This window comes from Marmota flaviventris, chromosome 10 (assembly GCF_047511675.1).
Source record: "Marmota flaviventris isolate mMarFla1 chromosome 10, mMarFla1.hap1, whole genome shotgun sequence".
In the NCBI taxonomy this organism is placed as follows: domain Eukaryota; kingdom Metazoa; phylum Chordata; class Mammalia; order Rodentia; family Sciuridae; genus Marmota; species Marmota flaviventris.
The window spans coordinates 94,221,999-94,234,798 of NC_092507.1; the positions used below are offsets into that span (position 1 = coordinate 94,221,999).

Consider the following 12,800-nt stretch of genomic DNA (forward strand, 5'->3'; position numbering starts at 1 on the left):
AAAGGAATGAGTGAACGCATAAGCAAGTGCAATAAGGTCATGGTGAGGGACAGAAGCCTTGAAATAGGATCCACTCAGCACATGCTGTTATTCTACATGTTCCTAAATCAGTGACAAAATTCCCCTGCACCTGGAGCCAGTGAAAAGGAGGACACTTCCACTTTCTTCCAATTTTTAAGATACAGCCAGCAGATAGGATCATCTCCACATATAAACCTTTTTCATTCTGAAATAATTCAGACATAAAGGAGGAAGAATATAGCCAATAGAGTTTCTGTAAATTTCATGCATACTCTCCAAATGTTAACATCTTATAATGTTTGCTTTATCAATCTGTTTTTTTCTGACCCATTTGAGCATAAATTGCAGACATAATTCCATTTACTGCTAAATACTTCAAAGTGTTTCTTAAAAACAAAGACATTCTCTTCTCTTATATAACCACAGTCCAATTATCAAAAGAAGAAAATTGCACTGATAAAGTAGTTACTTCACAGAATTTACATAAATTCTGCTCATTGTCTCACTCCTGTCCTTTATAGTTATATATGTGTGTGCAAATATAAGTATGCTTATAAATGTGTGTTATAATTTTTTCCACCATAATTCAATCCAGATATTACATGTTACATGTAAGTTGTTATATCTCTTTAATGTGAAATAGTTTGTCATTCTTTGCCTTTAATGACCTTGACATTTTTGAAGAATACAGTTATTTGTAAATGTCATTCAATTTCCATTTGGCCACTTCCTCATGATTAGATACAAATTATGCATTTGGGAAGCAGGAATACCACCCAAAAGATGGTGTTCTTTTAAGAAGTATATGAAATTTATTTGTCCTATTACGGTCGATGTCAATTTTGATCACCTGGTTAAGGTGTTAGTATTTTTCCTTTTATAATTAGTAAGTTTTTATTAAAGGTATTTTGATATTTATAAATATAATGATAGCAATTTTTAAATTATATAAGTCTGCTCTGAGAACCAATTACTTTTGCATAAATATAAACTTGGGGAAATAGTTAAGATGTGCTTCTGGGTCACAAAATAGCTAAGTGTGCAACTTTTCCTTCTCTAATGGTCTATTAATATTATACGTTATCTTCTTTTCTTGTGCATATGAAGAAAGGAACCATTTAGAAGTAAATTTGTCAAAGAACATAATAAAATCTCTAATTTCATTCCTCATTTATTGGATAGGAAACCTAAGGCCCAACTGGCTAACTGACTTGCCTAAGATCAGGCAGGTAGATACTTAAAAGCAGACCTGAAAATAATTAAGTGTTCACTGTAGAGCAAGAAAGGCAAATGTCAATATATTGTCCTTTGAATATATAAGCCCTATACATTCACCTAAAGCAATCTAAGCAGATTTGCTAGGACCCTTTTCGAAAATAACAAACTTCTTCCAAAAATTCATAGAATATCTTCTGTGGAGCCACTATAGAATCTAGGGAAGTACAGAAGGTCACTGGGTTCCATCTTTGTTTTCTTCTTCACTTTTGGAAATACTCTTAAGTCATTCCAAAGGTCAAGAAAAACATCCTATCATCCTGGGATACAGTCAGCCTATAATAGGCTGCTAACCTAGAAATGCTATACTCCTTGTCAGTACCCTAGATGCTTGTTTAATTCTAATCAATATCTATTTACATGTTATTTTTCATGTGTATAAGGTAGTTCCATCAAAATATCTAATTTTACATCAAAAATTGTTTCAAAAAATGCTAATCTTGACCAACTCAGAAGTAAATAGACTCTATATTGCCCTGAGACTTCTTTTCCAAGATGATTATATGACTTAAAGATAAAATAATAGGTAAACACTATAAAGATAGCCTGCATAGTCTTTCTATACAGAAATTGTAACATTTTCTCCTTGCCACCTCCTGGCACAACAAGCATGAAAACATAAGTAGTGTTTGCATTAAAGGTTAACCCTGAATCAAGACTTGGTATAAAGTGAGTAAGGCATATTGTTTAAAATCGTAAAAGTAAAGAAGTAAATTGTTCCAAGAATTACAATTTGTAAATTTATGCAAGCCTTAGAAATGCACAGAAGCACATAATGCATCAGAAGGTTGAGTAACAGTAGTGGCAGAAGTAGGTGGTAGAGTCAGTGATAACTTCTATGGGGTTTATACCATGTATGGGCACTATGCTAAATGCTCCACATGAAATACCTCATTGAATCCTCAGGATCATCTTAGTGATCTTCCCATTTAACATAGAGTGATTATAAAATAAATAAAAAATTGGGATAGTATCATGAGTTTAATCCAAAATTATAATTTTGTTTTATGTTCATGAATGAATAATCTTGGAGAGTTAACTATGCATTATTGTTGTTGACTAGTTTATGCCTTCATTTCTTTCAGGAGTAGTGAAGGAGTGATATCTTCTTGAATCACTCCACTTTTTTTTTTTAATATTACCAGGGATTGAACTCAGGGGCACTTAACTACTAAGCCACATCCCCAACCCTTTTTTAAATGTTTATTCTGAGACAGGGTCTTGCTGAGTTTCTGAGGGCCTCACTAAGTTGCTGAAGCTGGCTTTGAACTTGTGATCCTGCCTCAGCCTCCCGAGCTGCTAGGATTATAGGCATGTACCACCACACCTGAAATGAATTACTTCTTATGATAAAAAGAAAAAAATCTAATTCCCCTAACCCAGACTTTCCTGAGTTTCCCCATCAAAAGCTAAGCCCCATAAAGGCAAGGACTTCTACTTTTTAACTGCTATGTCCCAGGACCAGAACAATGCCTTGTCTGTGTAAGGTATTTTATTTGTCAGTCTCTCTAAAGACCTTTTGGATTATATTTGGTTTTATTCATCAATAGTTTTATATTTAACTTACATTAAATTTTAAATGAGTGGCTTGCCTTCCTTTCTTAATCAAAAAAGTGTTTTAGTGGTTTAAGTTGCTGAAAAGATAGGGTACAGGTGTTTGAACTCATACTCATTTTTGGAAAATGGCTCTGTAAGCTAGTATGGATATTCAAATTTATTCTTTTGGCTATGGTTAAAAATAAAAAAGAACAATACAGTCTGTAATTCCTTTCCTGGATGCTAAACAAGTTTGAGTACTAAATACTCCCATTAAACACTAAAGACAAAATTATGAAGTTAGGCAACATCATTGCTGGACAACGTTCTCTGATCCTAAGCATGTGCCAAGCTCTGACAAAGGGCCTGCAGTGGACCAGACAGACACAGGTTAACAGCCTTCCTAAGACTAATAAGTCCTCCCTGGTTGCCCACCTCTCACCCCTGTGGCTCTAGAACTGAGTGAATAACTCAGACAGGACTGGGTGAAACTGACCTCCTCTGTGAGTTGTATTATGTCTGCTGCTAGAAAGGCAAAGGGAAAAAAAAAAAAAAAAACATGGAAAATTCTCTTTTATGCAGCAGGGAGAAGTCAGAACCTTGACAGACTTCAAGGCAATTTGTAGAAAAGCTGTTTTCTTTAGGGGAAACTTCCATTTTTCAATGAGTAAAAGTTATAGACTGTATGATGATCTAAGATAAGTTGAGTCATATTGGGCTAAAAAATAGATAAAATTTTAAAGGTATTTAAAGTTTCAATATAAAGTGTGTTCTTACTACTTTCACTGTTTAGTGTTGGGCATGTGTTGCTGATCACTGCAGGGAAAACAGCTATTGAGCTATTCAAATAAGAAAAAGCCTGTCAGCTGATGTGACAAATTACTTGCATATTTACTTATATTGAAGTGTATGAAATTTTACTGACATTGTTGGAACCCTGAGTATACCTGTTTCCCTTTTAGTGTCTGCTTTTAGGGGAAAAAATAAAGTTAAAATTACATTAAACAGCTGCAAATTCTGTTTTCAAGTACCCCTAGAACTTCCAGTTTTGCTTAGGCTAAAGATTCTAAGAGTAATAAAATTGTTTTCATTTTTCCCTTAAAACAGATTTATTTAAAAAAAAAAAAAAAAACATATCAAAATAAGGGCCGGAAAGCACACTTTCTTCTCCACATTTTTCATCACAAAGTTCTCTTTACATGCCATATTTATCTCCAGGAAGATTATGTCACATTAAACAGTGAGGGGGAAAAAGTTTTGTCAGGGTCTCACGTTTAAAACATGACAGGTTTCTGTTTACATGCTAATCTTTTGTAGTTAGTTGTGGCAGATGCTCATTCTGAAAGTAGTAGCTGAAATGCAGTTTTAGAAATACTGCCAGCCAACAAAATATACTAGCCATTTCAAATCCTGAAGGTAGTCTTTGAAATGGGACCATAAGCACACAGTAGATACTAGGCTGATGGGGAGAACTGTAAACCAGTTTTATTAAATACTATTCCTCAAACACCAGTATGGCCACCAACATTAAGTGTAAATTAAAAAGTCTGGCTAATATAAAAGAGAATAGCATAAAACTTTACACATTAACATACCCTTACATTTTGGCTATTTTAATGCAAACATAATTTTGAATTTGGCACAAGGACCTAAAACTAGACATGTACATAAACCTGTTGGTCCCTCTGATTCTGCTTAGCTCCAGAAAAAAGTCCTTGCTCGTTGCATTAGCATATTAATTGGTTATATTTCAAAGTTTGGAATGAAGATATTTAATGCTATTTTGCCTCCAACCCTTAAGTGACAGCAAATCGTATTCTCAATTATAATACTCACAGCTGTTGCCTGCTCTATTACCCCTCTGTCCAGCTGAATGTTCTGGCTCCTTGTATGGAAACTGTAGAGTCGTATCTAAGGTTCTGAACCCTTCTTTAAGAGAATGATGCTTGTAGTACTCCACAAGTTCCTGGAAACAAATCAAAGATTTATTTTTTATAAAGATGCATTTGTTCTCAAACACACAAACTCCTGAACACATAATTATATAAGGATGATCAATTTAATGCTAAGTTCTCCATATATATGGACAAGTGAGTGAATGATGATCTTTTGCCACTGTCTGGATGTACACAAACCTACCTGGGAGTTGTCCTTGTTACTCAGGACACTTATCATAAGACTTAGCCTCTATTGTTCTTCATGGATATAGAATATCTTGTAAATCTTCAGTCAGATGTGGTAAATGAAAAGAAACCATACCAAACCTCCATTTCAGAGTAGTAATTATTGTTCTTATTCATGAAATACTTGCCTTTCTAAATAAAAATAAAAGGAACAGCTGCTTGCTTAATATATAGCATTTTCTAGTTTCCTGCGTTTTCTTTCAACATGGCAAAAAACACACTTGACACTAAATGTATTTTTCCATGGTAAACAAAAGTTGATGATGCAAAAATGCTACTCGACAGTGTTTCTGGTTTATAACAAAGTGTTGGTACCCATCTTAGCTCTATATATCACCTAGTATACTCACAGGGGTGAATAATATAGTTTGTCCAATTTTCATTTATGAATAATTTGCCTTAAATATATCTAATTCCAATGTCATAATCACCCACCATTTTTCAGACTAAAACTTCAGGAAATTTCTTTTTACATGTTGGTTTCATAAATTCTGCACAAATCTTAATCCCTCTAATATAAACCAAAATTGAATTCATAATGGGAAATGTACCTTATCATTAGATGAGTATTATAAAGCTTTTTACAAATATATAAAATGAAAATAAAAGCAAATTCACTCTTAACCTAATTATTTGGTGCTTGTATTATAGCACCTTTAAAAATTAGTGGAAAAGAATCTCATTTCTTCTAAAAAAATCACACTGTTGATTGACTCAATAATTCCATTCAGCAGTTATGTTCAAAGTTCCTAAAACAAATCAATTAGGCCAAAAAACACCCAAAAGAAGAAGGAGAGAATCACCAGTGATTTATTATTTATGACTAAACTCAGGTATGTTGTGGGCTTCTCTGTGCTGGGAGTATCAGGGGTCACAGAGATTATAAAGACAAGGCTCCCCTCTCTAGGAGTCTCTTCCTAGAGGGAAAATGGAAGGATTGTGGGAACTCAAAGGCACAGAGAGAACTTCCTGTGGTGTGTCCAATGGGGAGGATGAGAGAAGGCTTCAGGATGGAGACACCTTAGATTAAACTGAAGACCAAGTAAAATTTCAACAGACATAAATGGAAGAGCCAGGCTGAGAGACACACCAAGGTGATAAAGTAAAAAACAAACAAACAAACAAACACCTTCATAAAGAAAAAGCACTGGATAAAGTAAATGGAGACTTTTTTCAATCCTTATTCCTATAAAATGGAGATAACAAACCATTTCACAGGCTATAAGGAAAAATACATACAGTGCCTGATACGTGTGGATAATTATAACAGCTGCCACTATCCCATGAGCCAGGCCCTCACAGGCTCCCTTGTAATCTTCACTCAAGAACCTTATGAGGTGGGCCTCATCCCCACTGAGGCTCATATTTCAGAGAGGCTAACTGATTTGTGTAAGGTCACAAAACTGGTGTCTGTCTCCAAAGTTTGAGCTTTTAACTACATCACATTATTAGCAAATAGTACACGGCAAATGTAAATATAAAAATCAAAAAGTGGGGAAGCAAAGGGAAGTGGTATTTGTTAAGAGTCCATAATGTGCCACAAACTTTGCTTTCTCAGATGCTAGGGTCTAATGCACATGATAACTTTCTTAACTTCTTTAACCTTCTTCCTTTCTTTGGCCCAGATAATGAGTGTGCTTGATGAAAAAAAGAAATGTGGAATCTGACCAATCTTTAAAGATAGAGAAAAAGAAACAAAGCAACAGAGACTAGTCTGTATCTTCAAAATACTTCCAACCATCAGAATATGGCATTTGTATTGTGGTGATTTTTAATGCAGTTTGCTAAGGCTGAATCAGGAATTAAATTCAACTTAGTGATGAATATTTCTATAAATTTTTTTAAAGACAAAGAATAATTTGTCTTTTAAAAAAGATCTCTCGAAGAATAGTACTTCTATATATTATGTTGCTTATGCAAATGATACCAGAGAGGTGCTCTCTTAGTCTTTAGATTGAGTCAAATATTGGCATTATGAAAATAAACCTGAAAAGAATAATAAGACAATAGCTTTGAACTACCATTTGATCTCATTGACAGTGATATGAATTCTATGTATTTTGTTATGAATTACTATTAACTAATGTTCATAAAAAGTTGGCTAGGAACTATAGAATTATTATACTGAAAAAGGGATTTGGTAATCATTTAATACTCCTCCCTCCCTCCAAACTTTACAGAAGAAAAAAATGACTTTTCTAAGGCTTGGGGTCATGCAGCTTAGTAAGCTTCAAGACACTCTTTAACACTTCGTTAAGCATAGAAGATATTTTCGTTCCATTTTCACAGTCTTATGAGGGTAAATCTTCCTACATGTCTCTGAGCAGAATTAAGTAGTGCCACCATGGATCTTTTCCAATCTATGCCTTTATGCTTTCTGTATTTTAGTCTAATCCACCCCTGCTTTTGCAGTCATTGACCTTCAGGTACAACAAGTAAATAAGGCAACTCTAAACAAAAGAAATCGCTAAGCTTCCCTTATCTCACACTGACACAGCAGTGTCAACAATTCAAGTCTCTCTGAAAAAATAATAAGAGCCAGTCATTGCAATTACCAAGGAAACAGGCAATGGAGATGGTTTATAAACAGCATTTGGACATGGATGGTCTGGCATACATGAAAATTAGAACAAAATTAATGCCTTGTAATCTGGATACAGAAATTCATTTAGGATTTGAATTTAATGACTAAGAAACACAAAGATTTTGATTAACCAAGCTATTGAAACCCAAGGGAAAAAGGTTTGGTCCCAACCACCTAAGGCCAGCCTTCTTTTTGAGGAACTGGCTGATTTAAAATAAGCTCCAGAGTCTGCTTTGTGTTTCCAAATAAAAATTACTTCCAGGCCCTGTTGTGATTCATAGGTAGAACTTAACTGTAACACCATGACAATGGAACACTGAACTATTCTTAAGAAACAACTCAAAGCTTCAGACCACTTCTTAACCTGTAATGCAAAGTGCATTATTTGGAATGAACGTGATTAGAGGGATCTCTCAGAGGTGAGATGATTGTGATTTTTAAGAAGCCCCCATACCTCTTAACCTCTTCTTCCAGAGGGATTGAGCCACCCGTTCTGACCCAGTATCCCCAATTTCCCAGCATAGGTCCAAAGGATAGTACTATTGTGAGGTTCTGGGTACAAATGTATTTACTAATCTGTAAGCTTTTTTTAGATGAGATAAGTCATTTTTAATTCTCCAAAACCACAGTGATTTCACACAGAAAAGGCTCAGTATAAATTTGCTCAATGAATGAACAGAAACAGAAAGAAAGGGAGATCTGCAATCTAGTTCAGGTGCCTCTTCAGCAATTTTCATGCTTATTTGTTATACCTGCCAAAGGACTTTTTTGATACTTAAACTTTTCAGCTCCTTAGCCTTTCTTAACTTTTCACAATTACATCTTCTTGCTAGTTTTTAGCCTCACTTGTAGCTTTGTTTAATTTCCCTCTCCCTTGAATCCACTGTGAAATGTGCTTCTCTGCAAAAGATCCCCGGATATAAAGGGGGAAAAAATACATGCATGTGTCTCTAACAATGACATTTCTGAGATTTGTTTTATAAGAGTAGTTTATCTCAGCTCAAAGACAAATATTCTTAATTCCTTTTCCAGAACACTGAGGCAAAAACTTTAATGCTCACTAGTATCAATGATCTGAAGTCAGGTCATGATTGTTTTTACTATAATCACAGCTTTACATGTAGATAAGAACTCAGGGATCTCTCTCCCCATCCAGGTGGCTTTGGGGTTACAGGCTTTTCACATCTGACCTTCATCACTGAAGAAGTTCCTCAAGCTGAACCAAGGTTTGTGATGCAAAGCTAAATTGACTGGCTCTTTCCAGTGGCTATTCCTTTCATCCTCTTTGTTCATCTCAGATGGGAGTTCCTTTCGCTGCTTCCACAGTGTGGAAGGCTGGAAGTCATCTTTCGCCCTGCAGCATTTTTTTAAGTGCCATATGAACTATAATACTGTGGAGCAGCCTCATTACCATCCAAGGAAGTTCTGCAGGTGGAAGTTCACACTGGCAGGTCTTGCAGAGATGTGGAGAGCCCTGTGCATGCTTTCATCATGTCTCAGCTGTGTCTGTCCTCCGTTATTTGTGCATCCACTTGCCACCTCCTTCCTAGGTTTTCATCTTATGAAGAACCTCCACAGTTCCAGTTCTCTCTGCACAGCTTGCTTGTTCCAGTGGAACGTAAGTTACTCCAGCAGGGAGGTTGCCTGGATCTTGGTTACCAATTTGACAGAGTTTGCATTTCTAGGACAAGGCCATGTTGCTCATTCTTAGCTTCTGAATTTGATATGTGATATTTATGTCCATAGAGGGTGGCTTCTTTTACTTTCAATTTAAATGTTCCAATTTCTTTAAAATTCTGGTCATTGTCATAAAGCTAGTTTAAATTTTCAACTAAGGCATTCAAGTTGGCCTCTTTTGTCAGCCCCACTTACACTCAGTTTTACTTTTAATGTCTGCAAAGTACTTTCTGATGTTTTCCAGAAAGATGTAGTATGTATCATTTGATGGATGGTTTAGTCAATGAGTGATACTTCTCAATGTTACTGAAGGTTCTTAGTAGGTACAGATGCACCTTATGTTCTATATCCAAATTGTTCATTTTAAGAAACTACCAGACTTGAGAAACAGACTTGAGACCATTTTTAAGAAATATGAACATTTATTTACTGTTAGCAATACATAAATAATGATATATATGCATTATATATGACATATATAATAAGTATTATTATATGCTAATAAAATTATTAAATTATATATTTTTAAAAATGTATGAATTAATCAAATAATCCTTGCTGATCTGAAGTAATTTGACAATATACTATTTCTATTTAAATATATATAGGATATAAGTATTCCTATGAAATATCAATTGTATTGTAAAAAACTATTACCATATTAATATTTAATTGTCCAAGATAATGAGAGCCACTGAACAGAAAATATAGATTAGTAGAAAATATACACACAGAAGTTTCCAGTTGACTTTACATCTTGTCTGAAATGAACTTGATTAAATATGAGTGGCATTTTATTAATTACAACTCTTTGTGTCATAACTTATAATAATATTCTGGCTGAATGAGGAAACAGAGGCAAAGGAAGGAAGAAGAGGGAGGAAGAGCATATTAAAAGTTTGCTGCATGTCATTCAAACACACATCGAAACCCATACTAAAAACTGAAAGTTGATACTTGAAATTGCTGTTGTTCTAAGAGTCATAACTAGTATAGACTCTAAAATACCATCCCAAACTTGCAAACATAGATGACAGTAGTTTAAACAATTTTGGGCTGGTATTGTGGCTCAGCAGAAGAGTTCTCGCCTAGCTCGTGCGAGGCCTTGGGTTCAATCCTTAGGACCACATAAAAATAAATAAATAAAATAAAGGTATTGACAACTACAACTAAAAAATAAATAAAAAAGAGATAAATCTACATTGAACAATTTTTTACAAAACTTCATTGGAGTTCTTGAAGTCAGACATTTTAGAATTCTGCTACAAAACTATACTATGATTCACTTTAAATAATTTCCGGTGAGCAAAATTTCCAAGAAACTATAGAATTAAACTGACCTTTCTAACAACAGAAAAATAGGGATCAAAGATTGAAAAGAAATAATCGATGCTTACCATTAAACTTTTAAATTTTCTATTTTCTGCAATGTGAAAAAAGCCATCTCTTGTTAAAATCTTGATGTGCTTTGCTTCATTATTATACCTATGGGCAATGAATAACTTATGAATATAAATGTGTTTTTAATCAGTAGAAATCAATAATTACCAGAGGGCATGCCCCAATAACATTATAAGAATTAATTCCGAAGACACAATATATAACTATGCCAATACAATGGTGACAGCTAATTAACAAAATATATTTACTAGATTGGTTGAAGATACGACCAATATTTGAAGGAAGGATGGGGGTGGACTTGACTAATGATTATACTTAATTTACAAAGTTAAGTTTGAGAAGCAGAAAAGAAATAAGACAAAACCTATTATATACTTAGAATTTATTAGAAATATACACACATCAAGTCAACAAAATATAATGTTATGAAAGAAATATAATACGCCAATTAGCAGCCTATAACACTTATTACTGTTTTCTAACAGATATTTTCAAGTATTAATGAACTGTCTGAATAGATGCATTATTTCTGCTGCAATTAGAACCTTGGTTTTCAACTTCAGTGTTATACATGTCAGATGGTCTACGCAATTATGAAAACAGGAAATCTATTTCTGTAAAAGTACTTGTCCTACTTACTTAATGCTAATTGCATATTCTCCTGACTCTTTGGTCCTGTGCCTCACAAGGTAAGTACTATTTACCCTATTAATAAGTTCAGTCTCTGCCTGCAATCTTTCCATTGCTCCAGCATACCTGTAAGAAACAATAACATGGAAAATTTGGATAATGTAACTGAAAGGGAACAGAGGCTAAAAATATGAATCTGTCAGGATTTTAATTTAGTAGCAGATCTGATATGTTCTTACTTCCATATGAATTACATTGCTTAAAAATAATTTGGAAAAGCCCTTTAATATGTCAAAACACAAATGTTCTACGAAGTTAACCATAGCAAAGTGAACAGTGCCTAATACACAGTAAGCACTCAGTAAATATTTATGAAATATATAAATAGGACAAAAAGAGGATCCAGTAGGCATTGAGTCACAAAGACAGATGTGGGAAATTTAGGAACAAGTGGAAAAAGACTTGCCCTTCAGAAGAAACACACAAACACACACACTTACACACACATATGCATATGCATACGAATACGCATGTTCTCTTCACCTTTTGTATATACACTATGAAATCTCTTTTGAGCATCTTCAGCCCACAATTTTGATAACTAATTTTCTTAAGAAATTTGTAATAATAAGTAACACTTACTTTTAAAAGTTAGATAGTTTTCAAACTCAGAATTCAATTTTCCCTAGATTGTGGGCCTTTAACATATCCAAACTCTATAATAATAAAAACTATCATAATAAAAGCCCCAAATATAATGTTAAAATATTCTTGAATGACCTTGAATGACCCCCTTATATCAAATATAGGTGTTATGTTGACTGGAAAAATAGATCAGAGATTTTGGGCAATAGAAATTAAAGAAAAAAAGCTTTTGTTTAGTTTTGTTCTCTTTCAAAGCTCTTTATGGCTTAATAGTCCAGAAAATTCTCTGATTTACACATAGATTCATATAACTATAAATATCCAAATGTAATCTACACTAATTATTTATTTTAAATGTATATAGGCATTCAACAAAAGTATATTGAGGGAGGGCATGTTAGGTTTCCATCAAATACAAAGGGGGCCTGAAGGCATTTTATGCTGTAGTAACTTGAGTTATAACAATCCATGAACTCTAGGACCTGGTGTGATATGATTCATGCCTACCTCTTCAACCTTATCTCTTACCACATCCTTCATCTCTATCTCTGGCCTTCTTTCAGCTCCAAGAATTCATCAAGCTCCTTTTTAATTAGTCTCCTGGAAGACTGTGTTCTTTGTCTGGAAAGACACCTTCCAGCAACATAATTCCTTCAGATTTAGAGAGTGAGGTTTTCCTGAGCATCCCATCTAAAGAAAGTCATCCTACATTTTGTACCCTCCACTCCATTATTCTCATTACAGTACCCCTATTTTCACAGCACATATCATAATTAGTAGTAATGAATGCATTTTGGGGTGTGTGGGTAATGGGGATTTAACTCAAGGGCACTTGACCACATCCACAG

At 34.3% G+C, this 12,800-nt stretch overlaps 1 protein-coding gene across 3 annotated transcripts in view; it reads right to left on the reverse strand.

The window, feature by feature from the left end:
- Vav3 (vav guanine nucleotide exchange factor 3) overlaps nucleotides 1-12,800 on the reverse strand; it is a 350,991-nt gene that overhangs the window by 17,424 nt on the left and 320,767 nt on the right. For 2 of the 3 annotated variants that reach the window (XM_027943138.2, XM_071618116.1), the window contains exons 23-25: nucleotides 11,317-11,433; nucleotides 10,674-10,761; nucleotides 4,669-4,798 (exon numbers count right to left, since the gene is read on the reverse strand). In XM_027943138.2, coding sequence (XP_027798939.1) covers nucleotides 4,669-4,798; nucleotides 10,674-10,761; nucleotides 11,317-11,433 — 335 coding nt within the window. Of the gene's footprint in view, nucleotides 1-4,668; nucleotides 4,799-10,673; nucleotides 10,762-11,316; nucleotides 11,434-12,800 lie in introns of those variants that run through there. The other variant, XM_071618117.1, reaches the window with a different exon arrangement.